The sequence below is a fragment of the Polistes dominula genome, unplaced genomic scaffold (assembly GCF_049000335.1).
Source record: "Polistes dominula isolate Pdom_NZ unplaced genomic scaffold, Pdom_raw_medaka contig_19, whole genome shotgun sequence".
Taxonomy (NCBI): Eukaryota; Metazoa; Arthropoda; class Insecta; order Hymenoptera; family Vespidae; genus Polistes; species Polistes dominula.
Window position 1 is genome coordinate 495,069 of NW_028301058.1, and position 16,425 is coordinate 511,493.

The 16,425-nt window shown below is 35.1% G+C and overlaps 1 protein-coding gene across 8 annotated transcripts; it reads left to right on the forward strand.

Moving 5' to 3' along the window:
• Positions 1-3,326: 3,326 nt before the first annotated feature.
• Positions 3,327-12,467, forward strand: arm (armadillo). Of its 8 annotated transcripts, none has more exons than XR_001476058.2 (11): positions 3,330-3,681; positions 4,965-5,028; positions 5,108-5,338; positions 5,406-6,200; positions 6,283-6,551; positions 6,628-6,969; positions 7,050-7,223; positions 7,297-7,599; positions 8,645-8,741; positions 9,191-9,252; positions 10,507-10,660. XR_001476058.2 is itself a non-coding variant. In XM_015325661.2 (10 exons), exons 2-10 carry the CDS (start codon positions 4,992-4,994, stop codon positions 10,689-10,691), a joined length of 2,397 nt encoding a protein of 798 aa, XP_015181147.1. In that variant the 5' UTR covers positions 3,327-3,681; positions 4,965-4,991; the 3' UTR covers positions 10,692-12,467. The 8 variants fall into 8 exon arrangements, 6 of the variants coding, with proteins under 6 accessions (XP_015181147.1, XP_015181145.1, XP_015181148.1 ...); XR_016177693.1 differs by having other exon boundaries at positions 9,194-9,252; XM_015325661.2 differs by lacking the exon at positions 9,191-9,252 and having other exon boundaries at positions 3,327-3,681; positions 7,086-7,223; positions 10,507-12,467.
• Positions 12,468-16,425: the final 3,958 nt, after the last annotated feature.

Genomic DNA, 16,425 nt, shown 5'->3' on the forward strand with positions numbered 1-16,425 from the left:
CTCCCGTCGTTTCTCCACCTTTTCTTGCCCTACGTTCCACGGTGATCTATGTATCGGCTTGTGCCCGCCGAACCGGCCAACGTGTGTCCGTACCCCTCGTGCGCGCTTACTTTATTATCGAGCCTCAAATGAGAATTTATGCAGACATAAACGCTCGTGTCAGCGGCGCTACGCGTAGGTGGGGAGACACAACGTTGAGGCAGGCATCTATCACCCTCACCCTCATTCCCCTCCTCTCTAAACTCTCTCTAAAGATGTCCTCAGATACCTCATCCAAAACTTTACCACCACCCTACTATTTCTTTCTTTCTTTCTTTCTTTCTTTCTTTCTTTCTTTCTCTTATTCTCAGTAATTCAGCAACCTGAACGAAATGTTCTCTCCTCGTATCTTCTTTTTCCTTTGAGCTTTCGACTCGGAAAAAAGAGTTACTGAAATTCGAGCTGGGTTCCTCGTTTTCGCGAGAAAACAAGACGACGTGGTATCGTAATTCGGAGCACGTTCGATCCATTGAGATTAAGTTTCCGTTAGATCGATACAACCTTCTACAACGTTGTCGATCGATTTCACCGAGTAAAGCTGAAATTTACACGTATTTAAATCTCCATTTGTAACGTTCACGCGAGAATGAGTGAGAAAGAGAGAGAGAGCATACGTTAAATTATTTTCCGTGTGAGATTCTTTGGTCTCGGTTGCAACGAATGAAACGTAGCATAAAAAAAAAAAATATCAAAGAGAATACGATATCGTAGAAAGCGTAAGATACTACGAGAACTTCGACGTATGAAATTTAAAATTTGAAAACGTCCTCCTTTAACAATCCGAAGCAAAAGAGAGCAACGTTCTGAATATAGCGAAGCGTGGGACTAGATGGCCCAAGTTTAGACTCGTAAATAAATGTAAAATACGTGAGGATATCAACTCTGACTCACATTTGGATAAATAGCAGGACATTCGAGAGGGGCAGGGCGGAGGCGGGGAGGGGGTGGCGGGGGAGAAAAAAAGAAAGGTAAGAAAAAGAAAAGAAATGTCATGCGAAAGAATGTGCACTCTCTCTTTTTCTTATTCTCCCTCCTCCCTCATCACACCCTCTCGTTCTCTCTTTCTCTGTTTCTTTCCGCTGTCATGAATCATCGTAAAAGTGTCCGCCCGCTCGATACATTTATACCGACTGGACCACGAGATGAAAGTAACTGCACTTGGATTTCAAACGTGACTACTCGTGTATGTGTGTGTGTGTGTGTGTGTGTGTCCATATGCATGCATGTACGTGCATATATGTACACTTTTGGAACGTCAAAAGTCCTTGTCATGGTTGTCAGACTGAAACGTTCCTACTCTCCATTGTCTCTTTTTCTTGTATTCTTTTTTACAGTTTCTTTCTTTACGACGTAATTCATGTATATTAATTACGGCATAGAATTTTTCACGAAATTGGAATTTTAAATGCAAGTCCTCTACTACTACTACCCATCGGTATTTAAAAATCAAATTGCTTTTAATGGATTCTACTACTCGAGCAAACGTTGACATTTCACTTGAACTGTAAAAATAAATTTTCTTTTTTCTTTGAAATATATTTTTGTTAGTCCATTTGGCGAATGAATTTAAATTTGTTTTTTTTGTTTTTTTTTTTTTTCAAAGTGTCGTTGATTGGATCGCAAGTTTTGTTGGCATTAATGCGGAAGTCACTGTCATCACAAATCATTATTAGCATATTATCGACGACACTTATCAGGGTGGCGCACGAAGGTCTATCCTCTTTCTTTTTCTTTCTTTCTTTCTCGAATAGGAACCCGTTAATAAATCACAGATCGTCTTTCTAGGCGATCCGAGGTGATATTTCATTCGTTAACAGGCATATAATTACGGTCGTGCAAAGACTCGACTCGATCAAATATTTTTTTTGCTTTTAACTCGAGTAAATATACGCACACGGTACTGCACGGACTATATATACTACGATCTGACTTTACTGCCGGAAAAGATTTGTTTTAAACTGCAAAAGAGAAAGATAGGTAGAGGCGTAGTAGTATCTAGCAGGAGTGTCTACTACTTCACCGGTATCATGCATCACCATCGCAAGTCTACCTTAGCGATGAATATTAACTCGATTCGTTTATTGTAAGACGCATCGGTGAATTTCCTGATCTCTTCTCTCTGCCACGATGATTTATCATGCCGTTCAATGTTAAGAGGATTCTGTAGTACATGCGATTACGATCGGAATCTAATATCGGTAACATAAAATACGAATCTGAATAATCGTTGAACGATTCTCTCTTCGTATAGGTAGCAAGTTATTTTGAAAGTTTGTTAACAATAAGTGCATGCAAATTTTTGAGAATAATCATCGTCCTTCGATCGATTTACTTTTTAGCAAACAGAAGAAATCATAAACGAGGAGATAATGTCGACACGAGTCTTGACACAAGTCGTCGTCGTCGTCGTCGTCGTAGTCGTAGTCGTAGTCGTAGTCGTTGTCGTCGTTGTCACCACTCTTGCGTTCCATTTCGCAGCGCCTGATGTACCTTTTTCCTTCGTTGCCAGTACGAGATAGACGGGTTGCAGTTCCCTCAGGCGCCGCCGCATTTCGAAGATCAAAGCGATCTTAAGTACGGCTGCGGGTGCGCGCGAACGCGTTATCATCCGCGTCGCATAAATATTTAAAGCGCGTTTACTTTTGTATGCAAATCGTAACGGCGCGCGTCCTTCGGACGTATTAGTAAATCTCGTTTGTCAAACCGACCCACTTTTCTCCTTTTCCGAACGTTCGTCATTTTTCAAGGGAAAACTTCTTTCGATTTGGAAATCATGAAACAAAAATAGTCATTGAAAAGAGACTAACTTACAAAAGAATGAGATAAAAAACAATATTCATTTGTTTCTTATTATCTTGATCTTCTTTTTGTGTGGTGCTTTATAGTCTTCCCACTCTTTGTTTATCTGACAATACACGTTGTAGACTCATCTTCATATTTGCACACATGATATTTTCTTTCAAGCGAAACTTTCCTCAAAAGCGACTTACTTGAAAAGATTATCTCATCTTCATAATCATCGGAAAACTATTTTTAGAAATTCATATATACATATATATATATATATATCTTTTTGTGTTACAATCAATTGAAATACAATTGTCAGATAGATCTTGCAAGAGATAAAAATGTATTTTATTTAGTCATTATTTTGTTTAGCCAGTGCAGACCGTCGATAATCCCTTAAGGAATTTCGTGCAGCAGGGTGCAGTAGAAGAGAGAAAGAAAGAAAGAAAGAGAGAGAGAGAGAGAGAGAAAGAGAAGCTAGAAGTATTAGGTTATGTGTTATAGAAGAAGTGGGGTAGGCGAGCGTGCGTGCGACGCGCTAGTAGCGTCACTGCGCCCATAATGACTCGAATAGCGGCCGTCAGGTGGCACTCCGATCGATCAGTAGTGCGCGTCGCTTTCCGCCATCTTTAGTTGTCGGTTCCGTGGCTGCTCCGATAGTAGTGAAAGAATATTAGATAGATAACGCGAAGATTTCTTTGGAATTTGAAGTAAGTGTAATTAGAGAGGTGAGGAGAAACTTGTGGTAAGGTAGGAGAGGAGGAGAGCCCGAGGCATTGAGTGAGTCAGCCGTTAAATCGCCGGCTCGTATCGCAAAGTTTTACGGAATTGTACTCCGGTGAACCTTGCAGTACGGTAAGTGCATCATCCTTCTTCGTTGCTCACTCAGCGTGCTAGTAGGAACGCTTGCATTCTTTTATTTTTCCTTTCTCTTTGTATCCATCGAAAAAATGGACTAACAATTCAAATTTTTTTTCACGAGACTGCTTGTGTTTACGCTGGGTGTGTCAAAGTGTTCACCTCCCCTCTATCCTCTTTGCTCATTCTCTCTATTTCTCCCTCTCTCTCTCTCTCTCTCTCACACACACACACACACACACACACTTTCTGTATCAATTCTTCGTTCTATGTATATAGCTTTCTCCCTCCATTCCACTCTTGGTCTTCCGCCCGTATCGGTTCCCCCTTCCGTGAACCCTCGACCCTTGTCCTCGCTCGCCCTTCGTTGTCGTCCCACTCCTGCATAGTGGATTGTCAGAAAATGGTGATGCATTGCATTCTCGGAGCCTTTGTTGTGTCACTCACCCACGCACACTAGTTTTCATTTTTGATCGTATGTACATATTTAACGAAAAATTGTTGTTGATTATTCTTCTATTTTATTTGTCCTCTTTGTATACTCTTGCATTTTATTTCATTCTTTCTCTACTTGGCTACTCTCTCTATCTCTTTCTCTATCTCGTTCTCTTTCGTTATCCCCTCTGTTCGCCTCACTTCACCTTACCCACTTAAGCTCAGCTCGCATGTGCACGGGCGTCCGTAATAGGCGATTCCGTAACGGTGCAACGGCACGTAGTGTGCTGCTGTGTTCGATCGTGAACAAAAAAAAAAAAAAAAGAAAAAAGGGGAAAAGCTCGTTTACAGAAGAGAGAAAGAGAGAGTGACTTAAAAAGATAGAAGGCATTGGTGAGGTGAGGTGAGGTGAGGTAAGCGGAAATTGTCGTCACACGTTCGAAGATAAAAGCTGAGAAGCTGTGAGAAGACACCTCCGAGGGAATCTTTTGATTGTTCTATCCATCTTTTTTTTTTCTTTTTTTTTCTTTTCTTTTATATACATCCTCTTCTGTCTCTTTCTATTTTGTCTTCTTTAACGTCACGACACACGGTGCACTGACCCCTTACTTACGCGCGTCTTTGGTATGCAACTCGTTGACAATCATTTTTAACAAAATTATTCATTTTTTTTTCCCCACTTTCAAGTCCTTACACATATTTGTTTACACTTGTAATGCATTCGTAAGATTATTTTTTGTCTTGTTCATTTTAATTTCTGTCAACACGTCATTAAACCTTCTTATTGCAATAGTATGAATACTATTATTCATTTGTAAGTTATAAATTCTGTTTCTATTATTCAGGTGTGGATAAACTCTCCTGCCGGAACCATGAGTTATCAAATATCGTCCAATCAATCAAGACCAAGTAAGAGTGTACAGTGTTTATTAAATTATTAAGAAAAGTATTCCTGGGATTAAGTATTTAATGTTGTTTTGATTTGTAGTGTCCCATGGAAATTACCAGGGACCAGGTGATCTACCTATGGGGTCAGCAAAAGAACAGACACTGCTATGGCAACAGAATTCTTACATAGCAGATTCTGGTATCCATTCAGGATCAGTTACACAGGCCCCATCTCTGTCTGGTAAAGAAGATGACGAAATGGAAGGTGATCCATTGATGTTTGACTTGGATCAAGGATTTGCTCAAGGATTTACTCAAGATCAAGTTGATGGTGAGCTTTTATTAATATGAAAATATTAAGATTAGAAATGATATTAATTGCATTTTTATTTCTTCAGAAATGAATCAACAATTGAGTCACACTCGATCTCAGAGAGTTCGGGCAGCCATGTTTCCAGAAACATTGGAAGAAGGCATAGAGATACCTTCTACCCAATTTGATCCGGCACAACCAACTGCTGTTCAACGGTTGGCAGAGCCGAGTCAAATGTTGAAACATGCAGTGGTTAATTTAATAAATTATCAAGACGACGCAGACTTAGCCACTAGAGCAATACCGGAATTAATAAAACTCTTAAACGATGAAGATCAAGTAGTAGTTTCTCAAGCAGCCATGATGGTTCATCAGCTTTCGAAAAAGGAAGCATCCCGTCATGCAATTATGAACAGCTCCCAAATGGTAGCTGCTTTGGTGCGTGCTATTTCCAACAGCGATGATTTGGAATCAACGAAAGCAGCTGTTGGCACGTTGCACAATTTATCCCATCATAGACAAGGTCTTTTAGCCATATTCAAAAGTGGTGGTATTCCTGCACTTGTAAAGCTATTGAGTTCTCCTATGGAATCTGTATTGTTCTATGCTATAACAACGTTACACAATTTGCTCCTTCATCAAGACGGCTCAAAAATGGCTGTACGACTGGCTGGTGGTTTACAGAAAATGGTTGCGCTACTTCAAAGAAACAATGTAAAATTTCTAGCTATAGTGACAGATTGTCTTCAAATACTGGCTTACGGTAATCAAGAAAGTAAATTGATCATACTCGCTTCTCAAGGACCGATAGAATTAGTACGCATCATGCGTTCCTATGATTATGAAAAATTATTATGGACAACGTCTAGAATTTTAAAAGGTAAACATTATTTTCAATATCTTATTCATTATTTTAACAAACAATCTAACTATTCTCTTTGTTCTTTGTTTTTGTCGTGCAGTATTATCCGTATGTCCTAGTAATAAGCCAGCGATCGTAGAAGCTGGTGGTATGCAAGCTTTAGCAATGCATCTTGGTAATCCGAGTCAAAGATTTGTACAGAATTGCTTATGGACATTACGAAATTTATCAGACGCCGGTACCAAAGTCGATGGACTCGAAGGATTACTTCAAAGTCTTGTACAAGTTCTTGGCTCAACGGATGTTAACGTTGTCACGTGTGCAGCAGGAATATTATCCAATCTTACATGTAATAATCAACGGAACAAGGTAAATTATTCGAGACGTAATACTAAATATTAGTTCCAATCATCAATGACACTTGTAAAATGTTGTTCTTTATTAGGTTACAGTATGTCAAGTAGGAGGCGTCGATGCTCTCGTCCGCACAATTATCAATGCCGGAGATCGCGAAGAAATAACTGAACCAGCTGTCTGCGCTTTACGTCATTTAACATCGCGCCACGGCGAAGCAGAAATGGCACAGAACTCAGTCCGTTTGAATTACGGGATTCAAATAATAGTCAAATTGCTAAATCCTCCTTCGCGTTGGCCATTGGCGAAAGCAGTTATTGGTCTGATCCGTAATCTCGCCCTTTGTCCTGCGAATCACGGACCACTTCGGGATCACGGAGCGATTCATCATCTGGTTAGGCTTTTGATGCGTGCTTACCAGACAACACAACGGGTGAGTGTATGGAGAGAATAGGTCGCAGAACTTGATCTGCGTCAATGGCGAGTATACGTGCGTTTTATATCTATATACAGCAGAGAACGTCAGTGGCCATTACTGGTAATCAACAGGCACCAGCGACGTATGCGGATGGAGTTCGTATGGAGGAAATAGTCGAAGGCACTGTTGGGGCTCTTCACATTCTTGCAAGAGAATCACACAATAGGGTCATTATCCGATCGCAGAATGTTATTCCAATATTCGTGCAGGTAATTTATAAATATATATATGAATCCTTTCACGATATCTATTATCTTTAATCGAAATGATTTGTATTCACAGCTATTATTCAATGAAATCGAAAATATTCAACGCGTCGCAGCTGGTGTACTTTGCGAGCTTGCGGCTGATAAAGAAGGTGCTGAGATGATTGAACACGAAGGTGCGACAGCAGCCCTAACAGAATTACTACACTCGAGAAACGAAGGTGTTGCAACGTACGCGGCAGCCGTACTCTTCCGCATGAGCGAGGACAAACCTCAAGAATACAAGAAACGACTCTCCATGGAATTAACGAACTCCTTGTTACGCGAGGATACGAATTTGTGGAACAATACTGATTTCGGCATGGGTCCAGATCTACAGGTAACGTGAACATTACGAGAAATATTTTAAATGCATGAATTGCTTTATGTCGTGGCTGAATTTATTTTCTTATAAACAATGTGCATACTTATATTTTATTTTGATATTGTTTAGCAGCGTGCACTGCTAAAAACAAACGTTACATTTAAGATTAGAAAGATCAAAAAGATTATCGTGCATTGTATGAAGTAAATGAAGCCACGTTATTTATAGAAATTATCCTCGATGTTTTCATATCAACGCTAAATTTGATAAAACAATATCAATAGTATCAAATATGCTTGCTCATATATATATATATTAGCTTGTATTCGTGTTAGCATAGACAGGTAGTTTACGATTGTTTCACTATTGCCCATTATCCAATTCGCATAACTAAAATTATTATATACGAAACGCCGCCGCATGGGGGGATATCACTTTTCAATTATTTTGTCTTTCTTTTTTTACATTATTATTAACTATTATATTATTGCTTTTCGTCACATCTAACTAAATATTTTATTTACAAGTTTGAACAATAACGAACAAGCTCCATGCTTTTAGCTTACGATTTTTTTTCGCATTACACGTTTCCAAATATGGCATCATTTTGCAAGTTTTTTTTATATTTAATATCATCTCAACTTTGTCGATAATATTATTACTATTAATAGCAATGGAAAGTCAACGAGTAATTGTATAAAAAGAATAAAAAACGAATCATCACCACTTTGATGAAGATATTATAATAATAATAATAATGTGCATGGGAATGCGTTTTGGTCCCCCGTTCGTGTTTTCGTCTCTGGGCTCAATGAAAATATCCGAAGAAATGGATTACAAAAAAAAATACATTTTCAATACTTCGGAGACTATTCATTTTCCAATATAAAAAAAAAAAAACAAACGTTTGCAATAAAACACGCGCGATTATTGATCTAAAAATAGGCGAGTATTTACCCCGTGTTTGTTTTATTTTATGGGGGAGTGAAACTATGAAATGATACACTCCCCCCGATTAGAACGATATGTTTTGTGTTGACCTAAGCTACCTAATCTTCAGGACATGCTTGGCCCTGATCAAGGCTATGATGGTATGTATGGACAAGGACCTCCTAGTGTACACAGCAGCCATGGCGGCCGTGGTTATCAACCACAAGGTAAGTTACGTGTAATCGAATCATTCTGCCCATCGAATGCTTTTCAAAAGAATTTAATAAACTTCAAAAAAAAAGAAAAGAAATTCTACTCGAGCATATTATTGAAAAATAATGAAAGTTATTTGTGTATATGTCTATTTAAAAAAAAACTTAGTTATATACTACGTTATTCTTGATAAAATATATTCAACGTGAGTTTTATTCAAAGTCTTTGTCAGATATATCGGAAAATAGTTGTTTTTTTTTTTTTTTTATTTTTTTCCAATAGTATAGGTAATACTTTCACTTTTCTATTACGGTAATGTTCTATTTTTGCATCCTCAATAGCGTTCTATGGACAACAACTAATATTTAACGATTCCCTTGATTTCTATACTTTTTTTCTATACTCGTAAATACGAATTATACTTTCAATTTAAACGTAATGCATTTAATTGTTATTTTAACAGCAGCTTAACCCACGGAGTTTAATTAAAATACAGGCTATCAACCGTATCTCGCAGTAACATAGGTGACATTCAGCTCTCTCTTACGTATACTGTTCTTTGCTGTATTTTATTGATCGTTCGTGCTCATCGTGTTCGCTTTTTTATTTTTTTATTTTTTTTATTTTTATATATATATATTTTATTCCTTTTTTATTTTCTTTTCCTTTTATCTTATGCTTGTGTCCATTAACACCTTACGCTTCTTCTTATTTTACAGGTTGATTGAAATTTTGATTTAAAAAGAAAGAAAATATTATTTTCATGCTTCAATGTGCACGTGGTGATTGTTTATATAGTGAATGTTCTAATTGTTTCACCATAGTTTAATCTATTTCATCAGTTTAAATGAAATAAAAACAAAAAGAAAAAGTCACAGATAATATTTAATGTTTATCACAATAATAATAATAATAATAGTAACGGGTTCTTCCCGGTGTTGTTCTGTGCATGCATTTTTGATCTTATTTCTCTTACGTCATCTCTTACGTAATCCTCTATGTGCTTTTTGGAAGAAAGAACGGCGTGTATATGGTACTCTATCAGGTACAGTGAGTTTTCTTTTTCAAATGACATATGTAGTGTAGTGTAGTGTAGTGTAGTGTAGACTTTGTATTTTATCTTTTCTTATCTTTTTAACTTTAACTGTGTGTAACCACTTTTATAAGATTATTAGAGAGCTATAATTTTCTTTTTCTTCTTAACTTCCTCTACTTTCTACTTCTACTTCTATTTCTTTTCCTTTTCCTCCTTCTCCTCCTCCTCCTCCTCGTTTTGATCTCTATATATATAAAACTGTAAAACTACGACGAGGAGGAATATTCCAGTTGATTAATCGATCGTACAAAAGCATGCAATCAAGCGGTTTCAGCGTCGGATTGTAATTTGTCCTGGCTTTCATCTTTTCCCCCTCTGTTTATTGAAGTCTGAAAAATCAATAGTCGTCCGCATTTAAGTGCGCATTTCTTCTCTCTTCAGAAATCTTCTCAAATTCTTCAGAATACGATGATCAAATTTATTATTATTATTATTATCATCATTTCGATATAATACGTCAAAGTTGTATAGATTAATTGTGTTTTTCTTTTTTTTCCTAATTAAAAGATTAAGTAGTTTAGAAGATCATAAACGTAGAAAAATAAATACTTTGTGAATTATGATAAATAAAATTCGTTAAAAAAAAAAAAAATATAAAAAGGAAAGAATAATAGAATAATTTTGCAAAAGAAAAAGAAGAATACACAAAGAAAATACACCAATTGTTTTTGATTACAACACAGGTTATGACCAGATACCAGTAGATTCGATGCAAGGATTAGAAATAGGCGGAGGATCGACATACGGTGCAATGGACACTATGGATGTGGCGCATGAAGGTGACCTGAGTTTCGATCATTTGGAAGAACTTCCGGCGCCACCCCAGGATAACAATCAGGTTGCAGCTTGGTATGACACTGATCTTTGAATCCGTATCATCGTCCAAACTCTTCCGAGAGCTACGATTTCGTGAACATTTTTCAAAGGGACAACTACTACACATCAACAAAAATAAAAAAATAAAAAATAAATAAAACAAACATGGAGAATTTTAATACAAGACGTACGTTTATCGCATCGTCCTGATATTTTATTCTCACCCTGTTTATCATTTTCAACGAAAATTAATTCTAAAACGTTCGCGCGTTATACGATGGTGTATACGAAAAAAAAAAATAAAATAAATTGTTAATGTTAATTAACAAATAATAAAAGAAGATAATGTAACGCTCAAATATATATATATATACATATATTTATAGATGTATGTAAATATATATATATGTGTGTGTGTGTGGGTTGGAAATTCGTCATTGTTGCCGGCAGTCGATCGCACTCACGACCTGAACAATTCAAACAAAACAAATTAATAAAATAAACAAAATGTGAACTATTAAATTAAGACGACATATCCAGCCGCGAGAGAAAAACTCTTCGTGGATTTTTATCAAATATACAAAATAAATATAAAGTAAAAAAGAAAAGGAAAGAAAGAGCCAATCGAAGCATCGATTTTCTAACTTCCATTTTTGTTCTTTACATTGTTTTATTTTTATCTCTTTCTTTTTTTGTTTTTTGTTTAAATAATCAGTCGATAAAGTTAACACTTCGTATCGTAGAAAAATGAGGCGACACTAAGAAAAAAAAAAAAAGGGTCGGGAAGAAACAGGGTGAGAAATGGTTGAAGCTGGGATGACAGTAAAAAAAAATATTATAATAATATTAATAATAATATTAATAACAATATTAATAATAATAATAATAATAAAAATAGAAACAAACAAACAACGCGAACTTGTGAAAAAGAAGAAGAAGAAGGTGAAGATGATGATGATGATAATGATGATGATAATGATAATGATGATAACTACGTTTACGCATTTATATATCTCTGTCGGACGACAATATTTTATTTAAAAAAAAACAATCATTGTTCTATCGTATCACGTGCATGAGTGTGTTTTCAGAAAATAAAAAAATACGATTCGACCAGGGATGAAAAAAAAAACAAGTTAAGAAATAAATAAAGCAAAGTAATAGCAGAAAAAAATGAATGAAAGAAAATGAATTTAAAAAAAAAAAGATTATAAGTATAAGAAAATGATGACGATCATGATGATGATGATGATGACGATGACGATGACGATGAAGATGAAGATGATAAAGATAAAGAAACTGTATTGCCTAATACTTATTAATCCCCACCCCCTCCCTGAAATATTCACTGTATCATGTACTTCTTTCGAAAGTTGTGATTTGTAACCAAACTGCAAAATAACGACCTATTTATACCGCTATCCCCGAAATGGTAGTGTCAATCTCGTATTTTACAGGGTAGTTATACTTAATTTTTATTATTATCATTAAAAATGTAGATTCGCAATCGGAACTTGAACTTATTACTTATTGATCATTGATCATCAAATCTATGATCTATGTGTAAAAATTCTTCCGATTGCTGTCGATGTATTAGATTTAAGGAATGATAATGATGATGAAGAATAAAATAAAATAACAAAAAATAAAAAAAAAAATGTGAGAGAGACACAGAAAGCGTGCGAAAGAGAAAGAGAGAGAGAGAGAGAGAGAGGGAGATGCAAATAAAAGATAATGAGAAAGAGCGAGACTCGTAATTCGTACACATCATGTATATGTATCGTTTAATTGTCCATACGAAAATAAACTGAACGATTAAGTACTCGAATTATATATTCCCGTGATTATATTGTCAATTTATTTATTTCAGGTACGTTGTAAAAAAAAAAAAAAGAGAGGAATGATTTTAAGAATTAATAAACCATTGTCGTCAAAAGTGTTATAATTTATTTTTATTTGCAATTGATACGCGTCAAGCTTGAATGATGCAATTGCAAGACATTGACTACTAACACGATGCCGTTCGTTGCAAAACCCTTGACTCGGTTCAACAACCATGGGTTACGAATATAGCGCTTGCTACTCCTGACTCCTAAGAATTGACTCTTAGAAATGTTATAATTTATAAATAGAATACGTGTGCAACGTGAAACGCTAATAAACCGTCTGCCATTGTCAGCTTGAGGTTAACTGATTTATAGAAAGTTTGTTTTACTTTCTTTTTTTGATCTATCAATAATAGAAATAATCTGTCAACAAAAATAAATCAAATAATCTCTGACCCATTGCTGTTTTCATTCAACGTTTTATAATAGTCTGTGTTGGACTATAGAATTGAACTAACTCACCGTTAGTTCAAACTCTCCACGACTGTTTCGAAATAATAATAAAAAAAAAAACGTGAAAGGAATGTATCTCTACACGTGGGGTAATGTTTTTAAATGGCGTTGGATAGCAAGCTTTCTTGGAAATTGAACTTACGGCTAGGTCGTAGTAGTTGATCATACCGGTGCGATCTTAAATGCACATGCTTGTAAGTACTTACTTGTAAATGTTGAGTTAATACCGTACACGTTGAAATCCCGGAGAAATTCGTTCACATCTCAACGAAGAAGAAGACAACGATTTCTATACGTTTCTCAAACATGGCATATAGAAAGCTGTTTCATCAAAAGATACAGGATAAACTGTAAACGAACGTAAGTACTCTTTACAGAACACTTGTTTAACGGGTTACGATGAATCCTATACAGAAAATTGTAATCTAATGATATACACGAATGCGAACAGTTTTATTTTAATGGTATTCACTTATCATTCATCTTAACCGAACAAAATTTTTAAGTAGAAATTAGAAAATTCGATGAAACAACCTGTATATTTATACAGTAAGTAAGTATCTGATATAATTTATAAGTATAGAATGCACTTGCTCACACCAATGTTCCATTCTCTCTTTCTCTCTCACTTTTGTCTCGATTAGTTTTTGTTGTTAACGATCAGAATGGAACGTGCTTAGCTCACGATTTCGAACGAAACTACTGTATATATATATATAGTTTCTTTCCTTTACAGAAGACAACATTTCTCTTTCCTATTGAGAAATATCTTTTTCATCTTGTAAATCGAATTGGTATCATTAGAAAATAGAAAGAAAAAAGAAAAAAAAACAATCAGAGAAACTTTGAATACCATTTTGTAAATGACGTGTTGTGACTTTCACACTAATGTGCGCATTAATGCAAGCTCATGTATAATTAAAATCAGAGTTTTGACTAAAAACTTTGGATAAATTGTAAAATAAATAATTGTCATTATCGATGAATTCATTGACACAAATTGCAAGCTCACGTATAATTAGAATCAACGAATATTCATTTGTCATTCGATCAATTGGCACAAATTTGATGTCATAGATTGGTTTCTAGTTAGAGTGTAGGATATATTTATCAGGTCATTAATCGAATAGAAAGAAGCCAACTGTATATTATAAATATAAGTTATAGCTTGCTAGTGTCAGAATGGTGCGTGTGTTTGTTCGTAAGAGTGCGTATATAATACCACACACGTCAGAAAGTTTCGTGTTTAACATTAACGGTTGTTTCTTTACACGCGCGACACAAGAGAAAGAGGCTTGCCTTGGTATACCCGAAGAAACTTCTTCCAGTGTCGGTACTGACTTTAAAAGGGAAAGAGATACAAACGTTTCCGGTCTTTAGGGAAGAGTGAACATCTGTTCTTGTCATAACTATTCTATATTAGTATTCTTTCTTATCCACATATTTTCTCTCTAACGAACATATCATAATCCACGTGTTTATTTCAATTTGACGAATATTAAAAGTGTGTGTGAGAAATAGAGATAAAGTTTTGTTCATTTACGAACGACGACCCTGACGAAGAAAAGGAAAGGACGTCCTCGAAAAAGAAAATCAACCAAAGGTAGATTCATTCAAAACTATTTTCAAAGTTTCATAGTATTAGTGTGATCAGTTGTGGCTCGTGTAACTTCAAAAATCGTGATAGAACTGTTACAAGTTTAGTAATATTCAAATTGTTGTCAAAAATTAACATAAACATTATATTATTTATTATCAGTTATAGTTAGAAATTATTTTGATCACGTTGAGCGCCACGCGAATTCTTAAGGGAATTCCCGTCAGGCCACAGACCTTATTTAGTATTGAAAAAGTAGATGAGTGTCAGTCACCTATGACTGACGTGGCGCTCAACGAACGTGTTAAACGAAAAACTCAATAAATTGAATTAATTTTAACAATAATGTATAATTTGGTGCAGATATACTTACGAACCGTCCCTATTTTATGCATGTGTGTGTTATATTCGATTTGGTTTCTCTTGTTTGAATTTTACAGCGTTCTTTCAACCCTGTTTTTTTCACATTCTTTAGCGGTCGTGCGTGTTTTTAAATTACGACGAGGTGGATACGCGAAAGGTGTTTAACATTCTCTCCTCTGTCCTCATGCAAATTTAATCTTTCTTCTTTGTTCATTCATATATGTTTTTGTAAATGTGTGTAGGTGTGTGTGTGTATGTGTAATATATTTTTCTTATTCGAATCGAATCCATGAGTTCAAGGATAGAAAATATCGTACTACATTATGACGACTTGTATATAGATGATTATATTTTATTGAAAATTGACAATTTTGCATTTTAAAGATTGTTATTGAGACTTGTATTAATTAATTAATCCTCTGAGTGTAATTGAGAAGATTCAAAAGAATGATATTCCATCCACATGTTACCCTTGAAACACTGCAACTATTCGTTCGAATCGTTGCACACATGTCTTTCATTAAATTCATATTTGTATTGAATAAAAAATAGTGTGAACAAATATTCTGTATAATAATATCGAATGATAAATTAATGAATTATTTAAAGTTTTTTTTTTGTTTTGTTTATCTAGAAAGTAATCGAATAATTTGAAGTGATCGTAAACTATTGAAACAAAACAAACAATGACGTGAAAGTGCATAGAAGACAAGGAAGGAACAATTCTGTTTCTCTATTCGTTATTCGTGGGAGTTAAAAGGCTTGTAAATTCGTTGAGTGCACTTTAACTTCCGATCTTATTGCGAGATTGCGTGCGAAACTTCTCTTTGAGAGCTTCATTGATTCCGTGACGGGAGAATGCGATGCTATTGCACCTGCAACTCTCTTAGCTTTTGCTTAGACTGGTCTACTCTCACCTCGTATGTTTAAACGATCTACATAGATATATACGAACCCTGTATCTATTCTATTAACGGTGTTGAATTGTTCATTAGAAAAATACACCATAGAATTAATGTTCATGCATATCATCATCAAACTATCATCCTAACTTTCACAATAATTTCAATATCATTTGAATGCTTTTAAAATGTACAAAAATATAAATGAACACGTTGAATGCAATAGTTGAATATAACAATTAATGCTGTATAAAATATTTTTGAAATAGTTTTACAGGTTTTTTAACACGTTGAATGCCCACATCAGTCATTAATGACTGACACTAAATTTCCCGTTCAGGTCATGTTACAAAGATGAATTTTTGAGCAAATTAAGATCAAATCTTTGCTCGTTGATGTATAATTTATGGATACCCTGTATATTAATCATCACATATTTTAGACTTAGAAACAATGTACTACGTTTGTTAGTTCATTTATTTTCAAAAATCAGATCTACATTAAACAAATGTATAAAAAACCTTCTGTACAAGATTAAAATTAATAAAATATATTTAAATTCAATCAAACAATTAGTTAAAATTA